Source organism: Mixophyes fleayi, chromosome 10 (genome assembly GCF_038048845.1).
Source record: "Mixophyes fleayi isolate aMixFle1 chromosome 10, aMixFle1.hap1, whole genome shotgun sequence".
NCBI classification, from domain to species: domain Eukaryota; kingdom Metazoa; phylum Chordata; class Amphibia; order Anura; family Limnodynastidae; genus Mixophyes; species Mixophyes fleayi.
This window is the reverse complement of record NC_134411.1, coordinates 2,041,764-2,055,559: the sequence shown is the minus strand read 5'-3', so window position 1 is coordinate 2,055,559 and position 13,796 is coordinate 2,041,764. Positions and strand designations below refer to the sequence as shown.

The 13,796-nt window shown below is 42.5% G+C and overlaps 1 protein-coding gene across 1 annotated transcript in view; it reads right to left on the bottom strand.

Moving 5' to 3' along the window:
• Positions 1-2,983: 2,983 nt before the first annotated feature.
• Positions 2,984-13,796, bottom strand: part of COPB1 (coat protein complex I subunit beta 1) — a 13,442-nt gene continuing 2,629 nt past the window's right edge. The window contains exons 4-22 of the mRNA XM_075187604.1: positions 13,555-13,724; positions 13,243-13,357; positions 11,482-11,574; positions 10,963-11,100; positions 10,241-10,360; positions 9,666-9,773; positions 9,431-9,577; positions 9,054-9,199; positions 8,759-8,855; positions 8,520-8,680; positions 8,084-8,204; positions 7,206-7,433; positions 6,843-7,022; positions 6,334-6,478; positions 5,147-5,266; positions 4,614-4,759; positions 4,331-4,420; positions 3,645-3,800; positions 2,984-3,273 (exon numbers count right to left, since the gene is read on the bottom strand). Coding sequence (XP_075043705.1) covers positions 3,214-3,273; positions 3,645-3,800; positions 4,331-4,420; positions 4,614-4,759; positions 5,147-5,266; positions 6,334-6,478; positions 6,843-7,022; positions 7,206-7,433; positions 8,084-8,204; positions 8,520-8,680; positions 8,759-8,855; positions 9,054-9,199; positions 9,431-9,577; positions 9,666-9,773; positions 10,241-10,360; positions 10,963-11,100; positions 11,482-11,574; positions 13,243-13,357; positions 13,555-13,724 — 2,541 coding nt within the window. The 3' untranslated portion in view covers positions 2,984-3,213. The remainder of the gene's footprint in view (positions 3,274-3,644; positions 3,801-4,330; positions 4,421-4,613; positions 4,760-5,146; positions 5,267-6,333; positions 6,479-6,842; positions 7,023-7,205; positions 7,434-8,083; positions 8,205-8,519; positions 8,681-8,758; positions 8,856-9,053; positions 9,200-9,430; positions 9,578-9,665; positions 9,774-10,240; positions 10,361-10,962; positions 11,101-11,481; positions 11,575-13,242; positions 13,358-13,554; positions 13,725-13,796) is intronic.

The following is a 13,796-nucleotide window of genomic DNA, read 5'->3' as shown; positions in this document are numbered from 1 at the left end:
TTTGACTCTGGTAATCAATAAGCATCATCATCATCAGCTATATATATATATATATATATATATATATATATAGCTATATATATATATATATATAGCTATATAGATATAGATATATATATATATATAGATATATATATATATAGATATATATATATATAGATATATATATATATAGATATATATATATATAGATATATAGATATATATATATATAGATATATATATATATAGATATATATATATATAGATATATATATATATATATATATATATATATATATATATATATATATATATATATATATATATATATATATAGATATATATATATCTATATATATATCTATAGCGCCACTAATTCCGCAGCGCTGTACAGAGAACTCACTCACATCAGTCCCTGCCCCATTGGAGCTTACAGTCTAAATTCCCTAACACAGAAACACACACACACAGACTAGGGTCAATTTGTTAGCAGCCAATTACCCTACCAGTATGCTTTTGTAGTGTGGGAGGAAACTGGAGCACCCGGAGGAAACCCACGCTAACACGGGGAGAACATACAAACTCCACACAGAGTTATTAATATAATGTTAATATTATGATTACAAAAGGGATTGCTTAAGATAGCAAAACATTTTTCAAATGAAAAGCTGGTAGCATTGGCCCAGTAGAGGCCAAATTAGGAGGGTCACCTGGAGAAATTACAGCCGATTTATGAAATATCTTCTTTCATTCACTGTTTACAATAGTAGAATCAATGCTAGGAGATACAGATTGTAGTATCATATTAAGCCTAGCACGTTAGATATTATTAGCCCAACCCAGATTGAGGTACAGTTCCAACCAATGACAGAATTGATAAATACATCCATGTGTGCTGAGAGAGCTAAGTACATTTATATACAATTATTTGTTATATTAGCTCCTTCATAACGTTACTGGGACGTTTACAGATCTGAGTGATCAGCCACAGACCGTGCCACACACTGCGCATACCCAGAAACCAGAGAACGTCCAAATAATCTTTGAGTGCAAAGAATCCTTACAACAGCCTATGATTTAATTCCAGTCAATGAACAGTAAAAGGGTGTGTGTGACAAGCTGGAGCGCACGCAGTCGATTCCAGCTTTGGGCATCTCTCAGAGAGGGGATTTTCAGCTGTTTCACTTGCCCCAGTTACAGATCAGGTGCACGTGCTGATTAGTATTATGCACGTTTCAAAAGAAACACAATATATGTTCGTTTTGCGTTTGTTAATGAACCAGGCCCAGAATGTACATGGTAATCGGCGTTGTAAATGAATATAAACATTTCAGAAACGTTTTCTTGGACGACTGGTGTGTCAGTGATTTTGGGCAGCTCTCTGTGATCGGGGCCACTGGCTCTTTATAGAGATATCAGAGTGATATAGAAATCACACCAGAGAGCAGCAGAGGATCAGTATCTGGAATGTATCGTCCTAGAGGAAAACACTGACAGACCTGAACATTTCATTACATCACGTTAATCACACGATGGGCGATGATGAGATTACACAGAACGCAGCGTTTCCTGCGGGTGATAAAACATCATCAGGTCCATTCTCCGACAGTTTCCATCCCAACAACCAGATGATATGAGGGAGCGGAGCCGGCTCCGGTCACACCTGGAAGTCAGTGACCCCCACATCCGATGCTCCATCCTGTTATAGGGAGGATTTCACTCTCTCATATTATAACTTCTATAGTATAAGAAATGATGGATCCCGTATTATAATGATATCCCTGGGAGACTTCTAGTAAAATTTTCATTTACAAGAAGAACATCAAATCTATATAGATTCATGTATAAATAAATAGCCGAGTCATGTAGGAAATCCCCCAATTACATTGTACCCCAGAGGCAGCGACTCCCAGATACAACCGTTATGGGCCGACATTCTACCAACACAGACGCATCCTAAGTTACCCTGAATATCATTCCTCAGCATACGGTAGTGTATGGACCACATTGTACTTATTCAAATAATATCAACTTTTCTTTAGAGGAAATTGTGAGTTAACAGTATTTGGTCTCCATAATTATTTCTCCATTAAGATTACTTTCTTTGATTCTGAATAAAAATAAATTGCATTGACAAAATTACTGTCACTCTCCTCTCCATGCTCAGTGCAGTACACACAGTGACATAAAATATAATATTGAGTCTTTTTCTCTATTCAAACTCCTTTACAGAGTGACTTTTATATTGCAGGCACCCGATACTCACCACAGGTAAGATCAGTTCCACAATGAAAGAGAATCACCTGCCTGAAATCTAATTATAACTACTTCTAAAACGTGGCAATAAGTTATTTCCAGCCCATCTAAGGTTTCTGCTTTTTTGTATTTTCTTCCTCTGCAATATTTTATGGTGCGTTATTAAGACAAGCTGTAAGGGGGAAGATATTTTATATCAGGACTATACTTCTGTAGAGGCTGAATTACTGGGGAATCCGTGGACTATTGCTGCACTGACCAAACAATATTGAACAATCTCAGGGATTGGAGTGTCCACGTTCTATTCTACAAGTTCTATAAAATGCTCAGAGTCACATTTCATTAGGTTGTGAAATATCGTCTCTCAAGATCTCCGCCCGGGTACAGGACAGATTTAGAATGAACCTACAGGGCTCCGTTTACTTTATTAGTACAATATTTAATGTATAGAATGACAATGTGGAGGGGAATGTGTTTACACCTCTAGGTAGATAAGTTACAGTAAATTTGGATGTATCTGGGTAATTATTGAAGTGGAGATTAGATGGCTAGAATAGCCCCCCCCCCCTTCCTCCCAGTCTGTCCAAATTCCTAGGTGGTTCTATTCTCCATTATCCTCCCAGTCCTCAAAGTGGCGACAGCGATGGTTATAAAGTAACAGCGCCCGATATAAAACCAAGAAGCCCTAAATGATCTGGAGGTTCTACAACAACACAAAGGAACAAATTCACTCTAAACCACAGAATAATCAAAAGACACTTTTATTGGTGGATGACGCTGGTCAGAAGCACAAACCTGCGATCACTTCATTGTGAATCTTCTTTGTTAGTGAACAGTATTAATATAAGACAAAATGAAATATATAAAGCCGATAGATTTACTGGATCTCTGGGTCGGAGCAGGAGGAGAGCACAATACCAGGGGGGGTCAGATGACAAGCTGCCTGGGGGGTCCAGGTCAGGGGTAGAATCCTCTCTATACACACGATTTCTTCTGAGACAGATTTATCTTATCCCCGAGGCTCAGGGCCATCCCCTGAAGGGAGAGAGAAAACCGGTCACGTCACTCAGACAACATTTAATTCATAGATCTGCCCGGTGTGAATCAATAGAATATGATCTATGTTACATGTTCCCTCTAAGAGAACAGAAACAAATATCTGGACCTTACAAGTCCTTTGTTCTGTGACAGAGCAATAAGAAGATATTTGTTCTTGCTGTGAATTCCTTGGGACAAGGCTGTAGGTGGATACAGGGATATATCACCACTTGGAGGAGGGGTATTAAACAAATAAGAACGGACTCCTAGTTCTCCTTATAACCCCCTGTTCCTCAGCTCGTCCTCCATTCACACTTAGACCAGTAAGAAGACAACGAATGTAGGAGCTAATGGCTATTATCACTTACCTGGCTCTTGGCTCTGATCCGTATGTGCCCAGTCACTGGGGCATCGGGTCCGAGGTGAACTGGCTTCTCAATGCTGACATTGGCTAGGGCATCCTCACCAAATATGGAACGAGCATAGAGATTGGCTGCCATAAAGCCGCAGTAACCAGACAGAGCCTGTAGGGGGAGACAGAATGACCGATGACACGTGTTCCCCTCCCCGGGTATTAGGATCCTATCAAAGAATGTTACTAGACCGAGATAAGTACATTATAAGTAACTAATATGGACTAAGCAGGGTACAGGATTATAGATTGTTTTATTCCGCTGAGCAGCGTTCATAACCTAGAACAGGATTTCCCTTCTCCAGGATAGATAACAGTGCAGGATTTCAAGGTGAGCTGGTTAAACAGATTCATAATAATTTAGCCTGCTACAGGGACATCCTGCAAACCTGACCTGCTGGTGCTGATAACAGGGCTGCACTTGTCGATAACTAAGTATACAGTGGCTGCACAAACATTATGTTTATTTTACAAGTGTAAATGTTGCTACTTATTCTACAGACTAAACCAGCATCAACCTTCAGTACAGTCGGTCAATGTATCAGAGCCCGGGTACCGGTACCATATGGTTATACAGAGAACTAGTTCCTATAGAAGAGGACTAATGTCAGGGGACCAGCGCGGACCACAGACAGAACGCACCTTCTCCGGCGTCAGACACTTCATGTTTGTGGATTTCAGGATGTGCTGCAGATACTCGTTCAAATTTATGATGTTTGTGTTGACGGTGACCTGGAGGGAGAGCAGAGAGTAAGTGCTGGGGTCTCCTGACTGTGACGGATACCCATGAGACCACCTAGACTATCACTACAACAATGGAGGTGAGGGGGATACGCAGCGCACCGGTGGTAAGACAGAGGTGGGGTCTCCCTATTAGTATTAGCGGCAGGAATATCAGGAGCGGGTAGGACAGATCAATGCTCACCTTGTTCTCCCACTCGAACTCTGCCCACATCTGTCGGAACTCTGTGTCTGTGCAGGACGCGGGCTGGATGTAATCCATGATATCGATGTGGATGTCGCTAAGGACCACGCAGTTCCGATCGCTGGCGGCACCAGACACATCATACACTGTAAGTACACAGCCGAGAGATCACGTTACATACAGCATACATTGTACACGCGGTATCACAATATAAAGTCACGCTCTCTTGTTACCCGGTCATTACATTGTTTGCAGGGAATAAACGCTCCAGATGTGCGGCAGATACCGGATTCCACTTTTATCACCAACAACTCATAAATATGACGGTGACTTAGTGGCGCCCCCTAATGCACAGATTCATGTATAACTCCATCATCATTGTTTATTTATATAGCGCCTGTGAATTCCACAGCGCTTTACAATTGGCAACAAACACAGTAATAGACAATACTGGGTAATACAGAGAGAGGTCAGAGGGCTGTGCCCACAAGCTTACAATCTATGGGGTATATGCCAGGTAATGAGGGGCTCACCTATGTTTCCAAAAATGATCCCGTTCTCCGTGGAGGCGACTTTCACATTAGCCTTGATGTTTGCAAAGTCGTGTGGGGCGAGAGTGAGGGGCGACGGCTTTTCTACCAGTTTCAGATCCCCTGAGAAGAGACGGGACAGATAAATAAGACGGGACCTTTACAGAGCGGCCCCGCGGCTTGTGGCTCAGTACAGAGAACGAGAAACATCATCCAACCGCATCGCTAGAACCAGATTTATTTCAATTCTACACTACGGCTCTAAAGTACAACCATAAAACAACACTTTACATGTCAGAAATTAGCGACATCTGTATAAATACATCAGTGTATGTGTGGGGGAAATAATTAATTGAAACAGCAAAACGATCAATGTAGCGCATACTTCTGTAGCAATAGGCAACAACTAACAGGCAAAAGGTTAATGTCCCTAATTATATTCAAAGAATAGCTCAGCACTGCCACCTGCTGTCAGACATGAACATCTTTAACTTTATGTATTATAGCAGGGGTCAGGGAACTTTTTTACCTGTTACCCCCAAATATGTTTAGATACGCCGACGTTACCCCCTTGATTTTAAAGGAAGGAAATCATATATTATTAATTATTGGAATTCAAAATGTTATTGAATCTATTCAAAATTTCTTTGGAAGCTTCAAATTCAAAACTTCAGGTTTTGGAGAAATTATGTTACTTCATCTTTGATACGAGAGCATCAATATTGGGGCATTTTGATGTCAGAGCAATTTGGATACAGTCTTCAGCGTCCAATCGATTTCTCTGCTTTGTTTTTATGTTTATTAAAGTGGAAAATCTTTGTTCGCAAAGGTAGGTTGTTGCAAAAAGCAGCAACTTTTTGACAGCCTCCTCATGTGCAATTTTGATGCCTTTGCAGCTGTTGACATCCAAAAATATGACAGATCTGCTTTGTTTTCAAATGCAATACGTGCTTCATTATTACATCAAAGCTCAAGAAGTGTCTCTGCCAACCCTTGAGGCTCTTCTGGTACAACAGCAATTTCACATTTAAAGGGGTCTACAATCCAACTGACAGCATGTGAATCGGCAGCATTACCCCCAGGAATTTCATTTTTACCCCATTTGGGGTAATTTACCCCTGTTCCCTGACCACTGTATTATAGTGTGTGTGGGTCAGGGCTGGATGGGTCTCACATTTACCACGTCTTACCCAAGGTGGCGAGTTCCAGCGTGCAGTTCTGCAAGGTGTCGCTGGTCTGGTTTACCACTAACACATCCAAGACTATGTCGTACTGGTTGACGTGTACGTAAGCTTCTGCGTATACTGGATCCGAGAACCCCGTCAGCTGGGTGACCTGTGCAGGACACAGACAGAACATCTCACTCTCTACAGACCAGCACCGTGGCTACGTACACACACCACACTTTAAATGCAGAATGTGGGAGACGACCTCTGGAATCATACAATTTATTTATAGATTGTCTTGATTTCTACAGAAACGGCGTCTGGTAGAGATAAATAACATAACTCTGTCGGGTTTGCTCTGCGTTCACCATTGTGACCCACAAAGATATATACACAATCTCCCACATAAGACAAGTAAGTGCTATATTGGTCATTCTGTGATATCACTCGTCACAGATAATCTCACTACGGTGGCCATGTCAGGACACGCCTCATGCGGTTCATACACTGTACATGGAATTACTGGGTCGTACTTTATTTAGTTTGGACGCCAGCGGATCAGTGGCCTCCTTCCTTTGCGTGGTTCCCATTGCGGCCAGGAGACTCAGCTGGAACTGATCTTCCTTCGAGGACATCTCGTTCTTAGCCGTCAGTTGCATGAAGGAGATGGGATCATCCGCTTGGACCGTCACGTTTCGTTTCTCCGATTCTTTCTGTTGGCGTTTATACAAAAATATTTTAATAAAGAAGAACATATCTTAATCGTAACAATCAAAACCGGAAACTCCAACTTCAGCTGCCCTTACTATAAATATGCCCTCATAATACCACATATCACTATCAATGGGACACGTCTAGCACTGGGAGTACCTACAAATACAACTAAACTGCGTCACCTTCTGGGAGAGCTTCTCCTCCTCCAGCTTAGCGGAGAGCATGTGGGACAGCGACATACGACACTCTTTGTTGAAGATCTCGTTCATTAGAGGCGAACATTCAGAGAGAACCTTCAGACACAGCGAGATCCTGTCCACATCATCATCTGTGATCGGCTTCTTGGGGAGGGAGGACTTGCCCAGGTGGATGATGGTAGCCATGAGGAGCATCGCTTCAGCTACAAAGGACTGTGTGTAAGAGAAGTACCGTTATCTAGTGACCTGATGTGTAGATACAAAACACAGGATGCAATATACCAGCAGCTGTGTCATAATGCTCATTTCTATCAATGCTACACCAAGATTTTGTAGTTTATACTCAAAATAAATACCTAAAGACAAATGTGAGTACACATGGCCACCTACAAGGCACTTGTTGAACGTTTATATATTTTATTTTATAATCCCAGTTGGTAATATTTTTGCACATATTTGCAGCTTATCATTGAAACATTTTCTGCAGTCTTATGGATGAAATAGAGCAAGTAAGCAGCTTTTAACACATATTCAAGTCCGACGAGGGATTTGTCAAAATCATCACTCCCAAGTTCTCTCGGACTAACAGCTGGTGGTTATTACAGAGTCTTATTGGACTACTGAACACAACGCCTAACACTGCAGGGAAACAGTTTAATTGCTGTATTTCAGCCATAAAGCAGCAGAAAGAGTGAATAACATTATATGAAAAATAAAGAACTGCTGAAGTCACATATGAACGTTCAAGTATTTCCCTATAATGTTTGGGCTGCATTATATATGGGCAACACTCGGTCAATGTGCTCCTATCTCAGCCTGGCTCTAATAATCGGTACAATACATTCAGCCGATCACCTGCTTACATTCTGTTTCTTCTTCTCTTGAACCAGCGCCACGTAGCGCAGCGCAATCTTGGTCAACGTGGTGGCGAGAGAAGCGGCCACGAAGAAATCCCCGTCCAGCAGAAATCCTCTGAGAGGCGGCCTGGGGGGGGAGAGAGACATCGATTCATAACACAACCCCCCCGGCTGACTGTCCAGCATTTATTCTAATACAACAAACATGCTCAGCTAGAATGGAGTCACTGATCTGTGCTAGGTCCTAATCCCACACGGAAGTGATGGACAGACCTAGAAGGTCCTATTGTGATGCGTGATCTAGAACAGCATTTACCAGGGCAATGCCCGCTGTACACACAGCTCCGGTCCCTAGGCTGGTACAGGCCTCATACCCGCTGCCCTCAGCACTGCTAATCTGAGTGTGACAGAAGAGCCCACCATGTCTGCAGCTGGATTGTACCTCTCTTCCTCTTTCTTGGTGGTCCGGGAGCTGCTCAGGGCACTCTGCGTGGCGTAAGTGCCCATTTCCGTCACCAACTTCTGAGCTGGACCAACAGTAACTTCCTCCTCGGTCTTCGTTTCTCCAGATTCCTTCTTAATCTCCGTCTCTACAATCGGGACCTGTAGGAAAAGGATAAAAGGTTCTAAGTCTCCACGAAGAGAGTTGGGTCTTCCTCGCCGGACTGCTGTGACACCCACCTCTCCGAGGGACCTCCGCACTTCCGTCATTACACTCTGAATGTCGTCCTTCGTGCTGCAATATTCTCCCAGAATCCAGAGAGCTCCGCGGTAAATCCTGAAACACAGATCGGGAGTCTTATCCCGGGAACCTCCTCTGAATGCCGTCACTATGTGCATTATATAATACACAGACAGGGAATCCTCAGATGCTTCCGTATAATCCACCACATGGATGCCGGAGGTAGGGAAAGTAATGGGCGGACTTGTATTACCCAAATGAAGGGACCCTCCCTACCGGCGCCATGTAACTTACTTGACGGACTTGATGGCGTGGAAAACTTCCAGCATCTTCTCCACGATCAGAGTGCGCAAATTATCAAACCGTTGCACCGCCTCCCGCACAAACTCCAGGACATCGGCGGCCGCAGCCTCGTTGCTGTCACTCAGGAATTCCATCAACTAGAAAAAGAATGTGAGATGGGATATTATAGCGCTATCCCACAAGGGCAGCGGTAACCGAGCAAGATTAGCAGATCGCAGAACGCGCGACTGAAGATCTTTGTGTTACAAATCAGCTGTAACTATGATCAATTACCGAAGATTTACAATAAATACAAACAAAGTGCAGAAAGGACAGAGGACGACGGATATAAATGTAACCCAGGAAAGCTTCACAGACAACCTACGTACCACGGGAATGACGTTGGCGGCCATGTCCGGGAAGCGAACGCTGCAGGAATGGAGGGTGCGGACAAGAAGCTGCCTGTACTTATCCGTGTCTTCGTGCTCCGTTACGTTGTTGGTCTTTATCACTTCTTTCTTCAATACAATCACCAACTATAAAACAGGAACACGGACAGTTGTGTGACTCCCAGATCTCCATAACAGAGATCGTTGTCTGTATTTAGAGGGCAGCGCGTTTTACCTCTTCCACGTTCCTGGAAGACACCAAGTCCAGGGCCAGTTGCAGCGTTTTCTTGCGCACTTCTAAGTCTGGGGTGGTGAGAACCCTCAATATGTCCATGACCAAGTCCTGGCGGGAGATACTCAAGTTACTACAGCAAAATACACAGTAAATGGAGACGGCTGATACTCTCCAATATAAGAGAGCGAAAGAGGTTATGTGAATACGTTCTATTCCTTTCCTGCACTGGAACGTAGCGGCTTCTCTGCAGCGACTAGGGGGTAATTATTATACAGAGGGCAACGGCACTTCAACAAGGTCACATACTAAGGTGCAGCGGTAAAAATGTGCAGTGAATGGGGGATAGAGGTGGAAGATGATTAGCGCCGGATCTCCGCACTTGGCATTGAGAAGACCGCGCTGGAATCGCCATCTATTCTATGATCCGATAATACTGTGTGAGGCGGGGAGAGGAGGGGGGGGTGACGGGCACGGAGTCACCATTCAGGCCATCTTCTTTAACCCTTTATGATCACGCAATGCAGCAGCAACATCCCGGAGACACTAAGTGATGGACAGAGCGCAGGGAAACTCACCTGCAGGACGCGCTCATGGGACGGGTGGTCTTTCAGTTCAACCAAACGATCCAGCACGATCAGCTTCACGTTGTTGTCACTCTCCTTAATGATCAGGTCAATGTAGCATTGAGCGGCGGCCTGATCGCAAAAGACACAGTGGTTATAACAGGAGGTCAATAGTCAGCTCAGAGAGGAACCTGCCTAGAAATGTTCATTATGTACAGTGGAACCCCCAATCTCTGCTCGTTCTAATCAATTCCATACAAATCATTCTGTCATAGAATATAATCCTTATTACAATGCTACAGCGCCCCACAGTGGCTAAACTGTGGAAGTACAAGTCTGCTTGGATTTATCATTTAATAGATTTTGTACAGAGCTCTCATTGCACAGAGTACCTTCATTTAGTCAATTAATAGAGCTGTACAAGTCACATGACTTAAGTTGCAAAAGCCACATTACGACGGCTTAACTATAAGAACATCAATGTCCTGAAGCGTCTCAAACCTCAATCCCATCCTCAAAACATTGATGTCATCAATTATTTGTTTATCTATAATTAAGAAAAAGCCTTGCAGCTGTTTTTCCATTTGACATTGCGGAGCTGATCAGTGGTGAGATCCCCCCAAAGAGTAAAACAAATAATTTTCATCCCAGAGAATAAAGTGGGAAAAACCCATCAACAATTTTCATAAAAGGACACAAAAATAAAAACACGATTAGTAGAGGAGGGGTCTGACCTTGACGGCGGTGGGGGCGCTGGACAGCGTGACCAGAGTCCCAGCAGCTTCATATTTCACGGCCGGGCTGGAGGACTGGAGAAGGTTGTAGATACATCGGATGAACCTGGCTCTCTCTGAGGGGTTGGCGTGGCACACCTGGCAGAATATGGTTTATCAGGGTACAAACCGCTATTACAGTGCCTGGTGCAATTAAAGGGGTGCCCAGACAAACCGTTGTTTATACTTTTGTAAAACAGTTTTGTAATTTTTTCGTATAGTAAATCAAAGATCTCAGAGCCAACTACCGAATCTTATCAATTATCTTTGGTACAGGCTGCGGCTTTGCTGCGTCTCACCGGTCTGTGCACCAAGTATTCATAGGAAATACGCTGGACCCCGGGTGATAGGGTTACATAGCAGCCGAGTTACCAGCATATTCCCTTATACTTCAGAGGCGACGCAGGAAAGACGGTTCTAACAGTCGTTACAGCGGTCACTAAAGAAAGGTCTATGAACAAGGAGATATTACATACAGACCTTGTAGATGAGCTCCACAATCACCAGCTGTAAGATGTCCCCGAACGTATGAACCTGATCGATGCAGGTGCTGAGATAATCCAGTGCCCGGTCCTGCGGGTGAGAGGAGGTCAGTGACAGCCATACATGAACTGTCCCTATGGACAATCACACTCATCACTGCTCTATCGGATCCAAAGAGGAGGAATTAGTGGAACCAAGAGCTGGCAATCTATTAACACTCAACGTATCGTGGAAAGATCACCTGGTGAGGGGAAATCCACAAGATTACATTAACTGTCTGAACAGCCTCCAGATACTGCACAATAATATATTATATAACATGAAAGCAATGAGTATAAACCAGTCATCGTGTCATTTCTAAAATAGAAACGTTATAAACAAGCCTGTTACTCATGAAATATTATGATCACCGTTTGTTGAATTACACTGTAATCTATTCTTTGTTTGTTTGTTTCTAGAAGATGCAGAAAACTTCCTGGTAAATTGTATTTTTGGTTAGCACAGGTTTATGTTGTTTATTGTTGTTTTTGTCAGTTTAAATCTTATTATTTTTTATATATACATAGGGGGGAATTCAATGACCGCAGGTTTTTTTTTTTCCACCGGGTTAAAAAAAATAAAAATAGAATTCCCTTCCCCCCTGACGCCACCATTTTTAGCACAATTGTGCAATTCAATTCTAAAACAGGTTCGCCAGTCTCGCGCGTTAATCATTGGTGCTTGTGAATTTTTGGAGGAGGGTTTAACGCTGCCATCTATAATAAAAAAAAATTACATTGGCACACATTTTATTACATTACTCAACCTTTCTATTTTATAATATCTACATAAAGTACTTTTTTTTTTTTTTTACTTTTATTTACTATACAATCATCTATACCACGACAAAACACATTAGTACATATAACAAATATATTAATTAGTGTGTATTATTTTTATGAATTATTTTTTTTTTTACATGCTTTTTGTAAAAGAAAATCACCTTTTTCATGCTACTGCATTATCCAATATATAATCTATCTTTTTTTTTTTTATACACTATTACATGATTTCAAATAGTTTCCTTATGTTTTTTATTTTGTGCACAGCCATGAAAGGTGCAAGATCAAACTGGAGATTTGACAGTTTACCGTGCTGCGTTAAAAAACAATTGAATAGCTTGTAACGCTTCTCCCTCTCTCCCTATACTTTCAATGGATCTTCTACTTGTCCGCGATAGGACCGTTTGTGCAAAAAATACTGCTGCGTTAAAAATGTAAATGAATATCGGGTAAGTTAACCCGTTCTAAAATGAGTAAAAACCACGTTAAAATGACTTAACGCGTTGAAAAAAAACCAAAACGCTGTCAATTGAATTGCCCCCATAGACTTAAAGTTAAATATTACATACACAACCCTTAAATGTAAAGTGTACACATAGGATCCTTAAAACTCTGCAACACGATGATGTGATGTAAAGGGATCACATACTTTCCTCATAACTGTTCCAATAGTAATAATAAAATGGTACAAATAGATGAGATGATGCATCGTAGACCACAGAAGCCAACGAGACATCAGTGTTCAATAATGTGATTGCACAATACTGCTGAAAGCTATCATCGGATTGGCTGTTTCGTGTTACAGTACACTAGTACTTATTATACCATGTTAAGAAATATCCAGAATTCAACAATAAAATCAGCCCAATATCCTCTGTGTCAGAGGGTATCCCACGTCTTAATCTCAGCAAGGGGTGTCCCGGACGGATGTCTGTACCTGGTCGGCGTGGATCAGCATCATGAACGCGTTTCTCTTGCAGCTGGCGTCCTTCTCGTTCACCAGGAAGTCGTGGATGAGTTCTGGGGCATCTGGGATGAGATGTTCAAAGTTTCTAGAGAGAGAATTGGAGATTACGATCTGGTAATACAATCTGAAGACATACGAGTGGATGAATGATGTAAGCTACAGAGTGCTCAGGAATCTGACTGCAAGATGAGTTATGCTCAGTTATATTATCACTTGGTTGAACATCAGATGAAGATAGCAGCATTACGCACAGACCTCTCTCTGACATAGCGGACTCCTCACCTGTATATAGTGTATATGGCCAGTACGGCGTTCCTTCTCACGTAACTATGACGGTGCTCCAGACACGCTCGGATGGCCGGCATTAGCGGCTCCAACAGCTCCGCCTCCTTTAGCTTACACAGGAAGCGCAGGGTGGAGCCCCGGATGAACTCGTTAGGATGCTGGAGATCCTTATAAGACAAACACAGAACAAAAGCTGATACACAGGTATAAAATGTCATCAGGTACAGATCAGAGGCCCA